Genomic DNA, 12,045 nt, shown 5'->3' with positions numbered 1-12,045 from the left:
GAAAATTAAAACGTAGAGCATATGTGAATTCCAACCCTTCTGGGTTGATCAAAATTAGCCCAGCTCCTGACCCTTCAACGCTTGAAGCCCCTTAGGTAAAAAGCTTCCAGGCTTCAGGGTTGGAGGGTTCAGTAGTGGTAGCATTCACTTCAGTGATTGCCTGGTTTGGGACTTCCACAATGAAATCGGCTAAGACTTGTGCCTTGATAGCTTTTCTTGGGACATAGGTGATGTTATGCTCACCCAGTTCTATGGTCCATTTGGCTAATCGCCCCGAGTTTTCAGGTTTTTCAAGCACACTCTTAATAGGTTGGTCGGTGACCACTTGTATGGGGTGTGCTTGGAAATACCTTCAAAGCCTCCTAGCTGTTTGAACTAGGGCTAGGGCAAGTTTTTCAAGGGGAGGGTATTTTGTTTCAGCTAATTTTAAAGTTTTGCTGAAAAAATAAACGGGTACCTGGGCCTTGTCTCGCTCAATGGCGAGGACTGCACTGATGGCCTCGTCAGCAATTGAGAGGTACACCGATATTAACTCCCCGGTTTTTGGTGTCGCGATATCTGGTAGGGAAGCTAAATGTTGCTTCATTTGATTGAAAGCTTCTTCAGCTTCTTCAGTCCATTTGAAATCCTTCTTGTCTGAGCAGTTCTTGAGCGTTTTGTAGAAGGGCAGAGATCTTTCGGCCAACTTTGAGGTGAAACGCTTCAAGGCTGCAAGCTTCCCGTTTAAACTTTCAACCTCCTTCTTGGTTTTTGGTGGTTTGGCTTCGAGGACGGCTTTCACTTTGTTAGGGTTGGCTTTGATGCTTTGCTTTCCAACAATGTGACCCAAGAATTTTCCTTCCTCGAATCCAAATGAGCATTTTTCCGGATTAAGCTTCATGTTAACCTTTCTGAGGTTCTTGAAAGTTTCTTGAATATCGTCAAGCATTTGATGTTCCGTCTTGCTTTTAATCACCAAGTCGTCAACATATGCCTCCATGTTTTTGCCAATTTGGCTTTCGAAGGCTTTGTCAACGAGTCGTTGATAGGTAGCTCCTGCATTTTTGAGACCAAAAGGCATCTTTTGATAACAAAAGATCCCTTTGTCCCTGTGCAAGGCTGTTTTTTCCTCATCCTCTTTCTTCATGAGGATTTGGTGATAACCTTTGTATGCATCAAGAAAGCATTTGAACGAGTAACCTGTGAGGGAGTCAACCTTGAGATCAATTTCTGGTAGTGGGTAGCAATCTTTAGGACAAGCCTTGTTAAGATCTTTGAAATCTATGCACATCCTCCAAGAGTTGTCAGGTTTCTTGACCATAACCGGGTTTGCAACCCACGATTGCTACTTGACTTCTCGGAGAATACCAGCCGACACAAGCTTTTCAACCTCTTGGCAAGCTGCCAGACTTCTCTCGGGTGCCAGGCTTCTTTTCTTTTGGACCACCGGCTTGACATCCGGTGGTATTCTTAATTCATGCTCGGCAATGTTCCGAGGGATCCCGGTCATATCTTCTGGACACCAAGCGAATACATCGCTGTAATGTGTTAGCAATTTTTCAAGGTACGAAAGGGTCTCTTGAGAAAGGTTTGGATTGACCCTTATTGTTGTTCAGGGTACCTGGGGTTTATGACCAACCTTTGTTTGTCTTCTTCGCTGTTTGAGTTTTCACCTTCAATCATGTAAGCTTCCTGAGAGGGTTGAAGGGTTGCTATGCCTCTCTCGGTAGGAAATTTAACCGTGCCATGGCCCACAGACACTGCCATGTAAAATGCACACTGTCCTGGTCTTCCGATGATCACGTCATAACTTGAGGGGATGTTGATAACCACAAAGGTTAATGGTTGGTTTCTTTCTTTTAAACCTTCGCTGAAACGAAAATTAAGGGTCAGCTGCCCTAAGGGCTTGAGGGGTATGTCAGCGATACCTTTTATAGAGGTTCCAGAAGGTTGAAGCCTTGAACGTTCTTCATTACTCAAACGGTTGAAGAATTTTTCGAACATGATCTCAGTGGCTGCCCCAGTATCTATGTATGCCTTATATGTTTGCAGTGTTCCCACGGTAGCTTCTACCACAAGAGGGCTAGAAAGAGGGTCTTTCTCCGTAGGGGGGAAGCAGACACACTGAAGCTTCCAAGCTTCCAACCGCTGTCTTTTATGAGGAACCCTTCCATCGAAATTCACCATATTGACTTCCTTACCCTTTCCTTCAGCCATTTTGTCCCGGACTCCTTTTACCAAATGAGCGAGTTCTCCGGACTTAACAGCCTCTTCTATTCTTTTCTTGAGTTGGAAGCAATCATTGGTGTGGTGGCCTTTTTCTTCGTGGAACTCATAGTATTGGGTGGAGTTCTCATTTTTTCTGCTTTTGGGGAGAGGCCTAGGAGGCCGAAAGTTTTGTTTAACTTCTTCTGTTGCAAGGATTTCTTGAGGGGTCTTTGTGAGGGGTGTGAAACTTATGCCTTTTTCTCTGCTTCGAGGGTCTGAACCCTTTGGCCGCCTGTCATAGGAGTTGAAGTTTCCCCTTTTTCTAGCTGGGCTATTGCTTCGCCAGCCGGATCCTCTTTTCCTTTGTTCTTTAATGTCTACAGCCTCCTCTCCCCGGATGTGAGCTTCGGCCCTTTCTAGAGCCTCTTCCAGGGTCTTGGGCAGGGATTTGTTGAAATCTCTTGTGAGATATTTAGAGGTGATGGCATTCATGAAACCAGCCACTCTCATTTTCTCGTCCGCCCCTACATAAGTCAGACCTTCCTTTTTGTATCGTTCAATGAACGCGCGAAGACTTTCATCATCACCTTGCTTTATCTGGAAGATCACTGTTGCGTCTTTGACATATCGCCTTTGCTGGGAGAAATTCGCCAGAAAACCCTTACTTAGGTCGTCAAAGCTTCGAATGCTTTGAGCAGGTAGGTCGTTGAACCAGATTCGGGCGGATCCAACAAGAGTTTGCATGAACATCAAGCAACATTCAGCATTTGACCATTTCTCTATCCGAGCTGCACCAGTGAAGATCTGAAGATGGTCCTCAGGATCTTCAGTCCCATCGTACGTTCTGATGTGGGACGGCATCTTAATCTTTGATTGGAAATCATAATCGGCTATCTGCCTTGAAAAGCATGAAAGGTTACTGGGCTTGTAAGGTTTAGCCAAGTCTTCTTCAGCCCTTGCATCCACATTATTGCCATTGTCGTGATTCCCCTGGGTGGCTAGCACTTGATTAATGAAGTGTTGCCACGGGAAGTTGGCCATCATCTGGGTCATCATATTGGGCATGAGGTTGAAGCCTCGAAGGCTTCCTGGACCAACCGAGCAGTTCATTCCAAGAGGGGTGCTCATAACAGCGCTTCGTGCTAAAGGGAGCACGGACAAAGCCTGCTCCCATGTGGTTGTTACAGAGGCTGGATAGTTTGTTACTGGGGGCTGTAGGAGCTGGTCAAGTGTTAGCTCATGTCCCAAAGGAGCACCACTAGTAATCGGCTGGGAAGAGAAGATAGGATGCACCATAGGATTTGTTATAGTGGACAGATAAGGGTGAGGGTTTGGAGGGTTGCTGGGACCAGCCTCACTTCTTGTGGTGAAAGGAGGTAGGGGTGGTCCGGGAGACAGTGTTGGTTCAGGTTCGTCATAGTCTAAACGAATCCTTATACCTTTTTCTCTTTCTTTACTCACATGCTGGTAGAGAAGTGACCTCAATTCAAGGAAATTATTTGCAACCCCCTCGGGGGTAAGTTCAACACGTGTTGGGGTGTCAGAGACACCGATATTGGGAGACGGAACCCCGGATCTGGACGGAGTTGGTGTGTTGAAGGTGAGGAACTCGGGTGTGCTCCCCGGAGTTGAGAAAGATGTTGGTATAGCCACGTGAGCTTGGCTACTACCCGGAGTAGAAGTGTTTGGAATCTGATTTACTTCTCCCGGAGATCCACTTTCGGACATGGTGATTTTAAGTGAAGAGAGCTACACTACTAGGTCTTTTTGAGAAGAAATAGCGGCGTAGCCCCACGGTGGGCGCCAACTTGTTGATGCAACAAATACAAGACCAACGGTAGTAGCTGGGTTGGTTAGGCAAAAGGGTTGAAGGGTTCAACCTTGCCTAACGCAGGTCGCGGGGTCCCCCCACGTTTGCAAGACGTGGAAGGAGGTTTACTAGTTTGTTGTTGTTATTTGCTGAAGATTCCTTCTCTGAAATGTGCTCATATTCGGAAGTGGGAGCAAATGGAATGTGTGTGGTGGATGTGAGAAGGAGTGACTTGTATGTAATCAAGTACTCCACACGAATGACCAGAGATTAGAGAATCAGAGCTGGCCAGGAGATGTTTTCTGAAGTAAATGAAGTGTCAATTTATAAGAGAAGACATCTCCCGAAGTAGAATGTATTAGACTAGTAACCTTGCTTGCAGTGGAGGGTTTCCCCTTTCGGGGGGTTAAAGGCTTTTGACCCCTGGGTAATAGCGTGCATTGTGCAGACCTGCTTTGCTTTTGCGGCTATGGGTTGGTGAAGCGATCTCCGGATGTGACTGGCCACTGTTTCCGCCTCGCTTTTCCCATCTCACAGCTTTTTAACCATTGAACCGTTTAACCATTTGAGCATTTACATATTTAGTCACTTTATTTAGTCTTGGGCTACCCCTGTCATCATTAACAAATACATAATTACTATAGAGAGGACGTTCATTTCAAAACATTCTGGACTACGATTTTAACACTTGTACTATTTATTATATAAATTATTATATAAAGGCCGGTTAACGTACAAAATGTCTTAACGTACGACTCGTACGCGATGCATTATCAACATGCGAAATCTGGTAACCCTGGGCGAAACTTTTAAGGGGTGGGAGGGAGCGGCCGACCCCCCGAACTTTTCGCTCAGTAGTGGAGAGTATGTAGTTTTCGTATAGAAATTTTTGGTTATATACGTTTTCGACCCCCTGGTTTTATAGAAATTTTTAGGTCCGGTGACATCCGCCCCCTGATCGGAAAGTTCAAGCTTTGCCACTGCTGGTAACTAACATGCGACTTTCATTTTATTTTCTTTACATGCTATTTCATTTTTTATATGTACATGCAATTTTGATTTTTGCTGGAACATGCGATTTCACTTTTCCTATATGGATATGCGATTTTAAATTTTTTTGGAACATGCGATTTTCATTTTTTGGTAAACATAACGTGCGATTTTGGCATTGCGTACACCTCACACGTTAAGGCATATTGTACGATACACCTTTTCTTATTATATAAATCGACAAGAATGCATTAAAATATAATATATATTCTTATCCTTCTTTTCATATTTTAAATTCATAAACTAATTATAACATCATTTGTTAATGGCAAATATTACTCATTCCTAAATTACACTAAATTATAATTAATCTATACCTTACTTGAAATTGAACCCAAGACCTACTAAAAGGCAGAAGCCTCTAACAAGTAAGCTAGTCACACATTGACAATTTTAACGTCATTTGGTTTTAACTTTTAAAATCGGCCCGGTCCAACATATGAACATGTAGACAATTCTAGTTATCAAACCACTAATATTTTTAGATTATGGGTTTTGGCTATTTAGGTTATTTTCCTTATGAGTCGGGCCTTTTTTTTTTTTTTTCTAAACTTGTATAAATAGTTAAAAGAAATTATTCCATATATAAGTTTACAACTTTTTTGTGCATCATCACTTGTACATTATGCTTTGGGTGTTTTCAAAAAAAAAAGTTGTTTTTTTTACTTTTAACCCAAATGTTTTTATCTTTTACAATTTTAACCCTACATAATTTTTTTAACTTTAACCCAAAACTTTTCATTATTTTCAATTTAAGTTCACAACTTTTGTCACATATACTTTTCATCTTTCACAAATTTTCGTTTTACGTATAGTTCTAAATTTTTCGAGTTAATACGATGCAACATGTATTTGTGGTTCAACGTTTTTACCTTTATTTTTTCATGTTTGACAGGTTCGTCGCAACACGCATATCCTAGGTCGAGTCAGTGTTGGTGGTCAATGACGGTTGTGTGACATTAGTACTATTTGACGTCGTTTTACGCCCTGCCGCAACGCGGGGTGTGCTTTGGGAGGTTTTCAAAGAAAAAATGGTTATGCATATGGTTGTCGTAACTTTGGCTTTGGGGGTTTTCCAAAAAAAAAATTGATTTTTTTTTTTACTTTTCACCCAAAAGTATTTCATAAATTACTTTTAACTCAAAATGGTTTTTTTTTTTACTTTTAACCCAAAACTTTTTATCTTTTGCAATCTATCCTCATAACTTTTTTTACTTTCAACTTTGGTCCTTTATAGTTTTCATTTTCCACAAATTTTTCGGTTTATGCTTGGTTCTAAATTTTGTGACTTAACACATTGCAACGTGCGTCTTTAGTTTAACGTTTTTGCGTTTCATTCTAAATTTTGCGAGTTAACACGACGCAACGTGCATGTGTGGGTGAACGCTTTTACATCGTCTATTTTTTCCACGTTTGACATGTTTAACATAATGTGCGAGTCCTAGATTGACTTAGTTATAACTTATAACTATAGAAGTCCCGCCGCATTGCGGCGGGTCGCAATCCTAGTTATTCAAAGAAAGCAACATTCTTTGACTAATAATCCAAATCTTATTTATATTCTTAGACAAATAATCCAAAGCTTATTGGCATTGCCTACAAATTATACAAAATATTTCATATAAAGAAATTTCTTACCAATCTCACTCACTCCTATACCCATAAATTTACTAATTTACCCTTTCCCTCTAACCTTTACTACACTCTTATGCATACAACAACAGGGATAAGAAGGACATTTACTAACATTTACTCATGAGTTCAAGTTTTCAAGAGCTTTGAAGGCCAAATTCTTGAAAGCCCACCAAATTTGATATCAATGAACCTTCTCTTAGTTTTAATTGGTGTATCCTCAGATGTCTTTTTCCCCTCGGTGGGCTCCACAAAAACATTCTCCGGCTCGATGGGCTCCACAATAGGAACCGCGTGGACCGGACTCTTTGGAGGCGGTCTAGGACTGGTTCCTTCTGGTGTGGTCCCAAAGAGCTGGTTAACCATTTCCAACACCTCACTCATCTTTGGCCTCGCTTTCGGGTTCTTAGACAAACACTTGTTTGCTATAATCGACAACTTTTGTGCCGACTTCATTGAGTATTTACCTTCTAGCCTAGGATCAACTATTAGCCGAAACCTTCTTGAATCAAGATACGGTTTCACCCATTCTAGAAGCTTTTGCTCGCTCTTGGGTAGGTTTCGATCCAATGGACGCCTACCCGTGATAAGTTCATATAGAAAAACCCCGTAGCTCCACACATCACTCTGGGCTCTAAGTCGCCCGGTTTGGATGTACTCTGGAGCTGCGTATCCCATGGTTCCTACAACCTGATCACATAATAATTCAATATCATGAATAAATAACAAATTAACCATGTATATGTATTATGTAATATATAAGTCTAGAAAAATCATTTGAATGAACATACCGCTGTGGAGACATGCGTTAGTCCTTCTTGAGGGCCTAATCTAGCCAATCCAAAATCCGAAAGCTTTGCGTTCCATTGATTGTCAAGAAGAATGTTCGAAGATTTAAAATCTCTAAAGATAATCTACAAAAACATCAAACACGATAAAACTATCAGCCTAGACGCGCATCCCAAAAGTGATTATTTGATACTAAATAATCAAAATCATGTATTCATATATAATGTCATGGTTTGTAGAAAATAAATGTCGTGGGTTTTTACAGCATATGTTGGCGTTGTTCTATAATCATAGAGTTTTACCGTTCAAAAAAATAAAATAAATAAATAAATGTGGGGATGCGGCTCTAACCTGAATGTCCATTTCCTCGTGTAGGTATGTCAAGCCACGAGCTGCGTCTTGGGCCACTTTAAGTCTCATGGCCCACGAAAGAGGTTTCTGAGCCCTAGCGGCTAAATGATCTTCCACGCTTCTATTAGGCATAAACTCATAAACTAAAAGCCGTTGGATGCCTCTTTCATCATCTTCCGCACAATAACCGATTAACTTCACAAGGTTCGGGTGATCAACCACCCCGAGAACATTTACCTCCGTCACCCACTCTTTATGCCCCTATTAAACCAAACCAAACATTACATAATTAGTTGCATGTTTTATTCATTAGACAATATGATTTTTAAAAATAAGAGTAGAGTACACGGATGGTCCTTGTGGTTTAGCAAAAATTTGAATTTGGACCCTAACTTTTCTAAAGTACACAGATGGTCTCTGTGATTTGCACTTTGTAACGCATTTAGTTCCCACCTAACAAATCTAAAGGTTTCAGCATGCTAAAGTTAGGGACTAAATGCGTTACAAAGTGGAAACCACAGGGACCATCCATATGACCTTTGACAAAGTTGAGGACTAAATGCGTTACAAAGTGCAAACCACCGGACCATCCGTGCACTTTTGGAAAGCTAAGGACCAAATCCAAAGTTTTTGTAAACCACACAGACCATCCGTGTACTTTACTCTAGTAAATAATTAAATGCTTGCCTGTAAACCGCGTCTGCCAAGCTGCTTGACAGCCACATGAATCTTTGTAGCGGGATCTTGAGGGGACTTGATGGAGCCGAAGTAGACACACCCGAACCCACCCTCACCAAGCTTTGCGGACCGACTAAAACCGTTAGTAGCCGCCTTGAGTTCGGCGAAAGTGAAGACTTTAAGGTTACTTTGCCCTTTTGAAAAACTATAAACATTTGTCCTGCCTGCCGACGCTGTGCTTACGTCAGACACGGTTTGAGAATTGAATCCTGTCCATGATCTTCCTGTGAATAAAGAAGTGATCGATAACGATTTTGTCGGAGTTGTTGTTGTTTCTTCCTTTTCTTCACAGGGAGAGAATGTAAAACACTTCATAGCCTCTCAAGATTTAATGTCTCAGCTGTAAGAAATTTGATTATAGTTAGCATTGTTTAAGTTTACACCACAAGATATACTTTTTAGAATGACCCGTTTTGACCCGAACTCATTTTGCTCAGAACCCATATTGACTCATCAGCTTAACCCGCCCGACCCGTTAAGATATGCATATACATACACACATAAATATATAAAAAAATTCAAGTTTGGAGTTGGGGACAAGACACATATGCATAAATCCACATACACATACTTATAATAGCTTCCCAACATTTAATGTCTCAGCCATTGGTGAAGCTTCCCCCCCCCCTCCCCCCATTTTTCCGAAACCTGGGGGGGGGGGGCAGAAACGTATATACCTAAAAAATTTCTATACGAAAGTACTATTCATAACACTATGCATCGAAAAGCTCGGGGGGGCGGGCGCCCCCTTGGGCTATGCCTAAGCTGCGCCCCTGGTCTCAGCTGTAAGAAATTGGATTATAATCGGCATATTCGAGTTTATCCCAAAAGATATACTATTTTAAACGGCCCGTTTTGACCCGAGCTCATTTTGCTCAGAACCTGTTTGACACGTCAACTGAACCCGCCTGGCCCGTTAAGATATGCATATACATACGCATACATACATATATACATTCAAGTTTGGATTTGTGGACAAGACACACATATTCACACATACACATACATATATCTCCATCACATGAAAATTGCAAGATTCAAGATCAACTGATCACATATCTTCAACAAATGTTGGATTTTTTATAAATTAATATTATGGGAATTCTGCACAAAATCATATGATAATAAATTATCCAGAATTTGTTATAACATATCTTCACAAAAAGTCAAGTTCTATACAAAAAAAAAAAAAAAAACTGATAATTAGTCAACAAAACCCTGCTGCAGAAGTAAAAAAAAAAAAAAAAATCTTAATGATTTAACACAAGAACTCACCTTTAACCGGATATAAATTCAAGAAAATAAGTTTGGTATCATCACAGACTCAAAAGTTACAAACTTTACACTCAAATGAATGAACCCAGATTGATTTAAACATAAATCATGTAATTGAAGTCATAATTGAACAAAAAAAAAAAAAAAAATTCACCTGAATAAGATTAATTTTTGGATATTTATTCCAAAAGATCTGAGAAGGTGTAGAAGGAGAAGAGGGAGAGTATACAAGGGGCAGCAGCTGGAGGAGAAATCTAATGGCTAAACAAATGAAGAAAAGTCAAAATACCCAATGGCACAAAGATTGTTTTTTTCTTTATCTTTATAATATGTAGGATAAAAATGTCCTCCTCATCAATTTTAATCATCATTATAATATAATATAATTATTATTATATATATTCCAATGATAGTAACCTTTTGAGTATTCACATTAAGCTCATCTTCAAGTTCAAGACTTTAACTATAACATAATTGAAAACATATTTTTTATAAAATTTATTATTTTTTTAAAAGTCTCACACATTTAACTCTCTATTTTATTCACAAACATTTATTATTATTATTATTATTATTATTATTATTTTTCTTTTTTACAACACACTCATTATAAAATATAGATGGCTAAATATGAGCTTCTAAATATTGAGATATACTTTAGTTTTGTAAGATTCTCTCTATTTTAGAGATTCTAATATAATGGTGTTTTTATTGTTGTCTCTACTTTTTTTTTCTATATATTAGTTAAAATAAATGATTTCAAATAATGTCACGTATCAACACCATAGCATCCCTTTAAAAATAATTTTTAATCAAAATTGTTTTTTATTCTTTTTTATATCAGGTTAGTATCATAGAATGACAAAATTGCTTCTTTGTATACATAACCAAAAGTTTTAATTACTCGTATACGTGATTTTGAGTATTTTTTTATGTATCATATGAGGTAGATATTTATTTAAGTGATTATTAGAGCATTCATATCCCATTCTTTTTTTATCTATATAAATTAATTAAAAGATACACTTATCTAAAAAAAATATTAAATGACATCCCATTCTTCATCTTTATCTCTATATTTATCTTATTCACAAATAGTTAATTTTATTAACTTTTTTCTCTTTCATATACACTCACAATAAATTATAGAAGCTTAGATTTAAGCCTCTAAATATAAAGGTTTACTTTTATTTTCTTTAAAATATTGTCTACTATAAAGAATGTAATAGAGTGGTGTTTTGGATGGTTTCTTTAAACTATTATCTAAAATATAGTCATAAAATATACGGAGGGTGGGATGCATTGTGAATGCTTTAAATATCACATTCATGACTATTGGATGTATTTAAAAAAAAACAGAAATAATTATATTGTGCATAGATTCTGAGGTAAGCATGAAAATGTGAAAGAGTTTTGAGTAAGGACGAAATCAAGGTCGAGGAAGGAGGGGAGGGTCTAGTCAACCAAAGGCAACTTGTGGGTAGCTCAAAAAATTAGCACTCTTTTTTTTCTTAAAACTATTACCATATATTTAGTTATTTATTTATATATATCTCTAATTGTTAAAATGGTAAAACACTTTAAGTTAAAATATGTGAGGCAAGAGGTCTTTTATTCAATGAGATCCGTAAATTCCCCTCAACCTAGTAATTAAGGTTCAAACCGTATTGTAGGTATTTAAATGGATTTTAGTTACTATAGAATTAGGAAGTGTGTCGCCGTTCTAAAAATAAATAGGAGAGTTTAAATTTAGTTATATGTGTAGTTTAAAATCATTTTTTATTTTTAACATATTATATGTATTAAATATATTTTTTTATAGTTAATAACGTTAGATAAAGACTGATTTTTATTGACCGAAACGGCTAACACAAGGGTTGTTGGCTGCGGGCATTCTTGGTGGGCACCATCCTATCTCCTTCTTGGTGTTTTCCAGGAAAGGACTTAACTTGCTTTTCACACTTTTCATGTTACTTTCATAATTATTATATATACACGCATCACAATAAAATGGGAAAATAATTAAGATTTTAAATTATTTAATTACAAAAGAATATTGTATGAGTTTGTCATTTTTTAAAGTAAATCATAATGTTCGCATATCATCAAAATGTCTTATATATATGATATTTTTACTTTTTCATTTTTGCTTTTTTTATACACTTTTTTTTGTGTATCCACTTTTCACAAAGACACTTCATTTTATTTAAGAT

General features: G+C 38.2%; 1 protein-coding gene across 2 annotated transcripts; it reads right to left on the bottom strand.

Moving 5' to 3' along the window:
* Positions 1 to 6,578: 6,578 nt before the first annotated feature.
* LOC110898323 (serine/threonine-protein kinase PCRK1) lies at positions 6,579 to 10,140 on the bottom strand. 2 transcript variants are annotated; one of them, XM_022145091.2, is made up of 5 exons: positions 9,833 to 9,944; positions 8,507 to 8,897; positions 7,820 to 8,080; positions 7,471 to 7,593; positions 6,579 to 7,369 (listed from the first exon to the last, which is right to left on the bottom strand). In XM_022145091.2, the coding sequence occupies exons 2-5, from the start codon at positions 8,870 to 8,872 to the stop codon at positions 6,809 to 6,811; spliced, it is 1,311 nt and encodes a 436-aa protein (XP_022000783.1). In that variant the 5' UTR covers positions 8,873 to 8,897; positions 9,833 to 9,944; the 3' UTR covers positions 6,579 to 6,808. The 2 variants fall into 2 exon arrangements, with proteins under 2 accessions (XP_022000783.1, XP_022000782.1); XM_022145090.2 differs by lacking the exon at positions 9,833 to 9,944 and adding an exon at positions 9,987 to 10,140 and having other exon boundaries at positions 6,585 to 7,369.
* Between the last annotated feature and the right edge of the window lie 1,905 nt (positions 10,141 to 12,045).

The sequence above is a fragment of the Helianthus annuus genome, chromosome 13, assembly GCF_002127325.2.
Source record: "Helianthus annuus cultivar XRQ/B chromosome 13, HanXRQr2.0-SUNRISE, whole genome shotgun sequence".
Taxonomy (NCBI): domain Eukaryota; kingdom Viridiplantae; phylum Streptophyta; class Magnoliopsida; order Asterales; family Asteraceae; genus Helianthus; species Helianthus annuus.
Note: the sequence above shows the minus strand (reverse complement) of the source record. Positions and strands in the feature narration are given on the sequence as shown.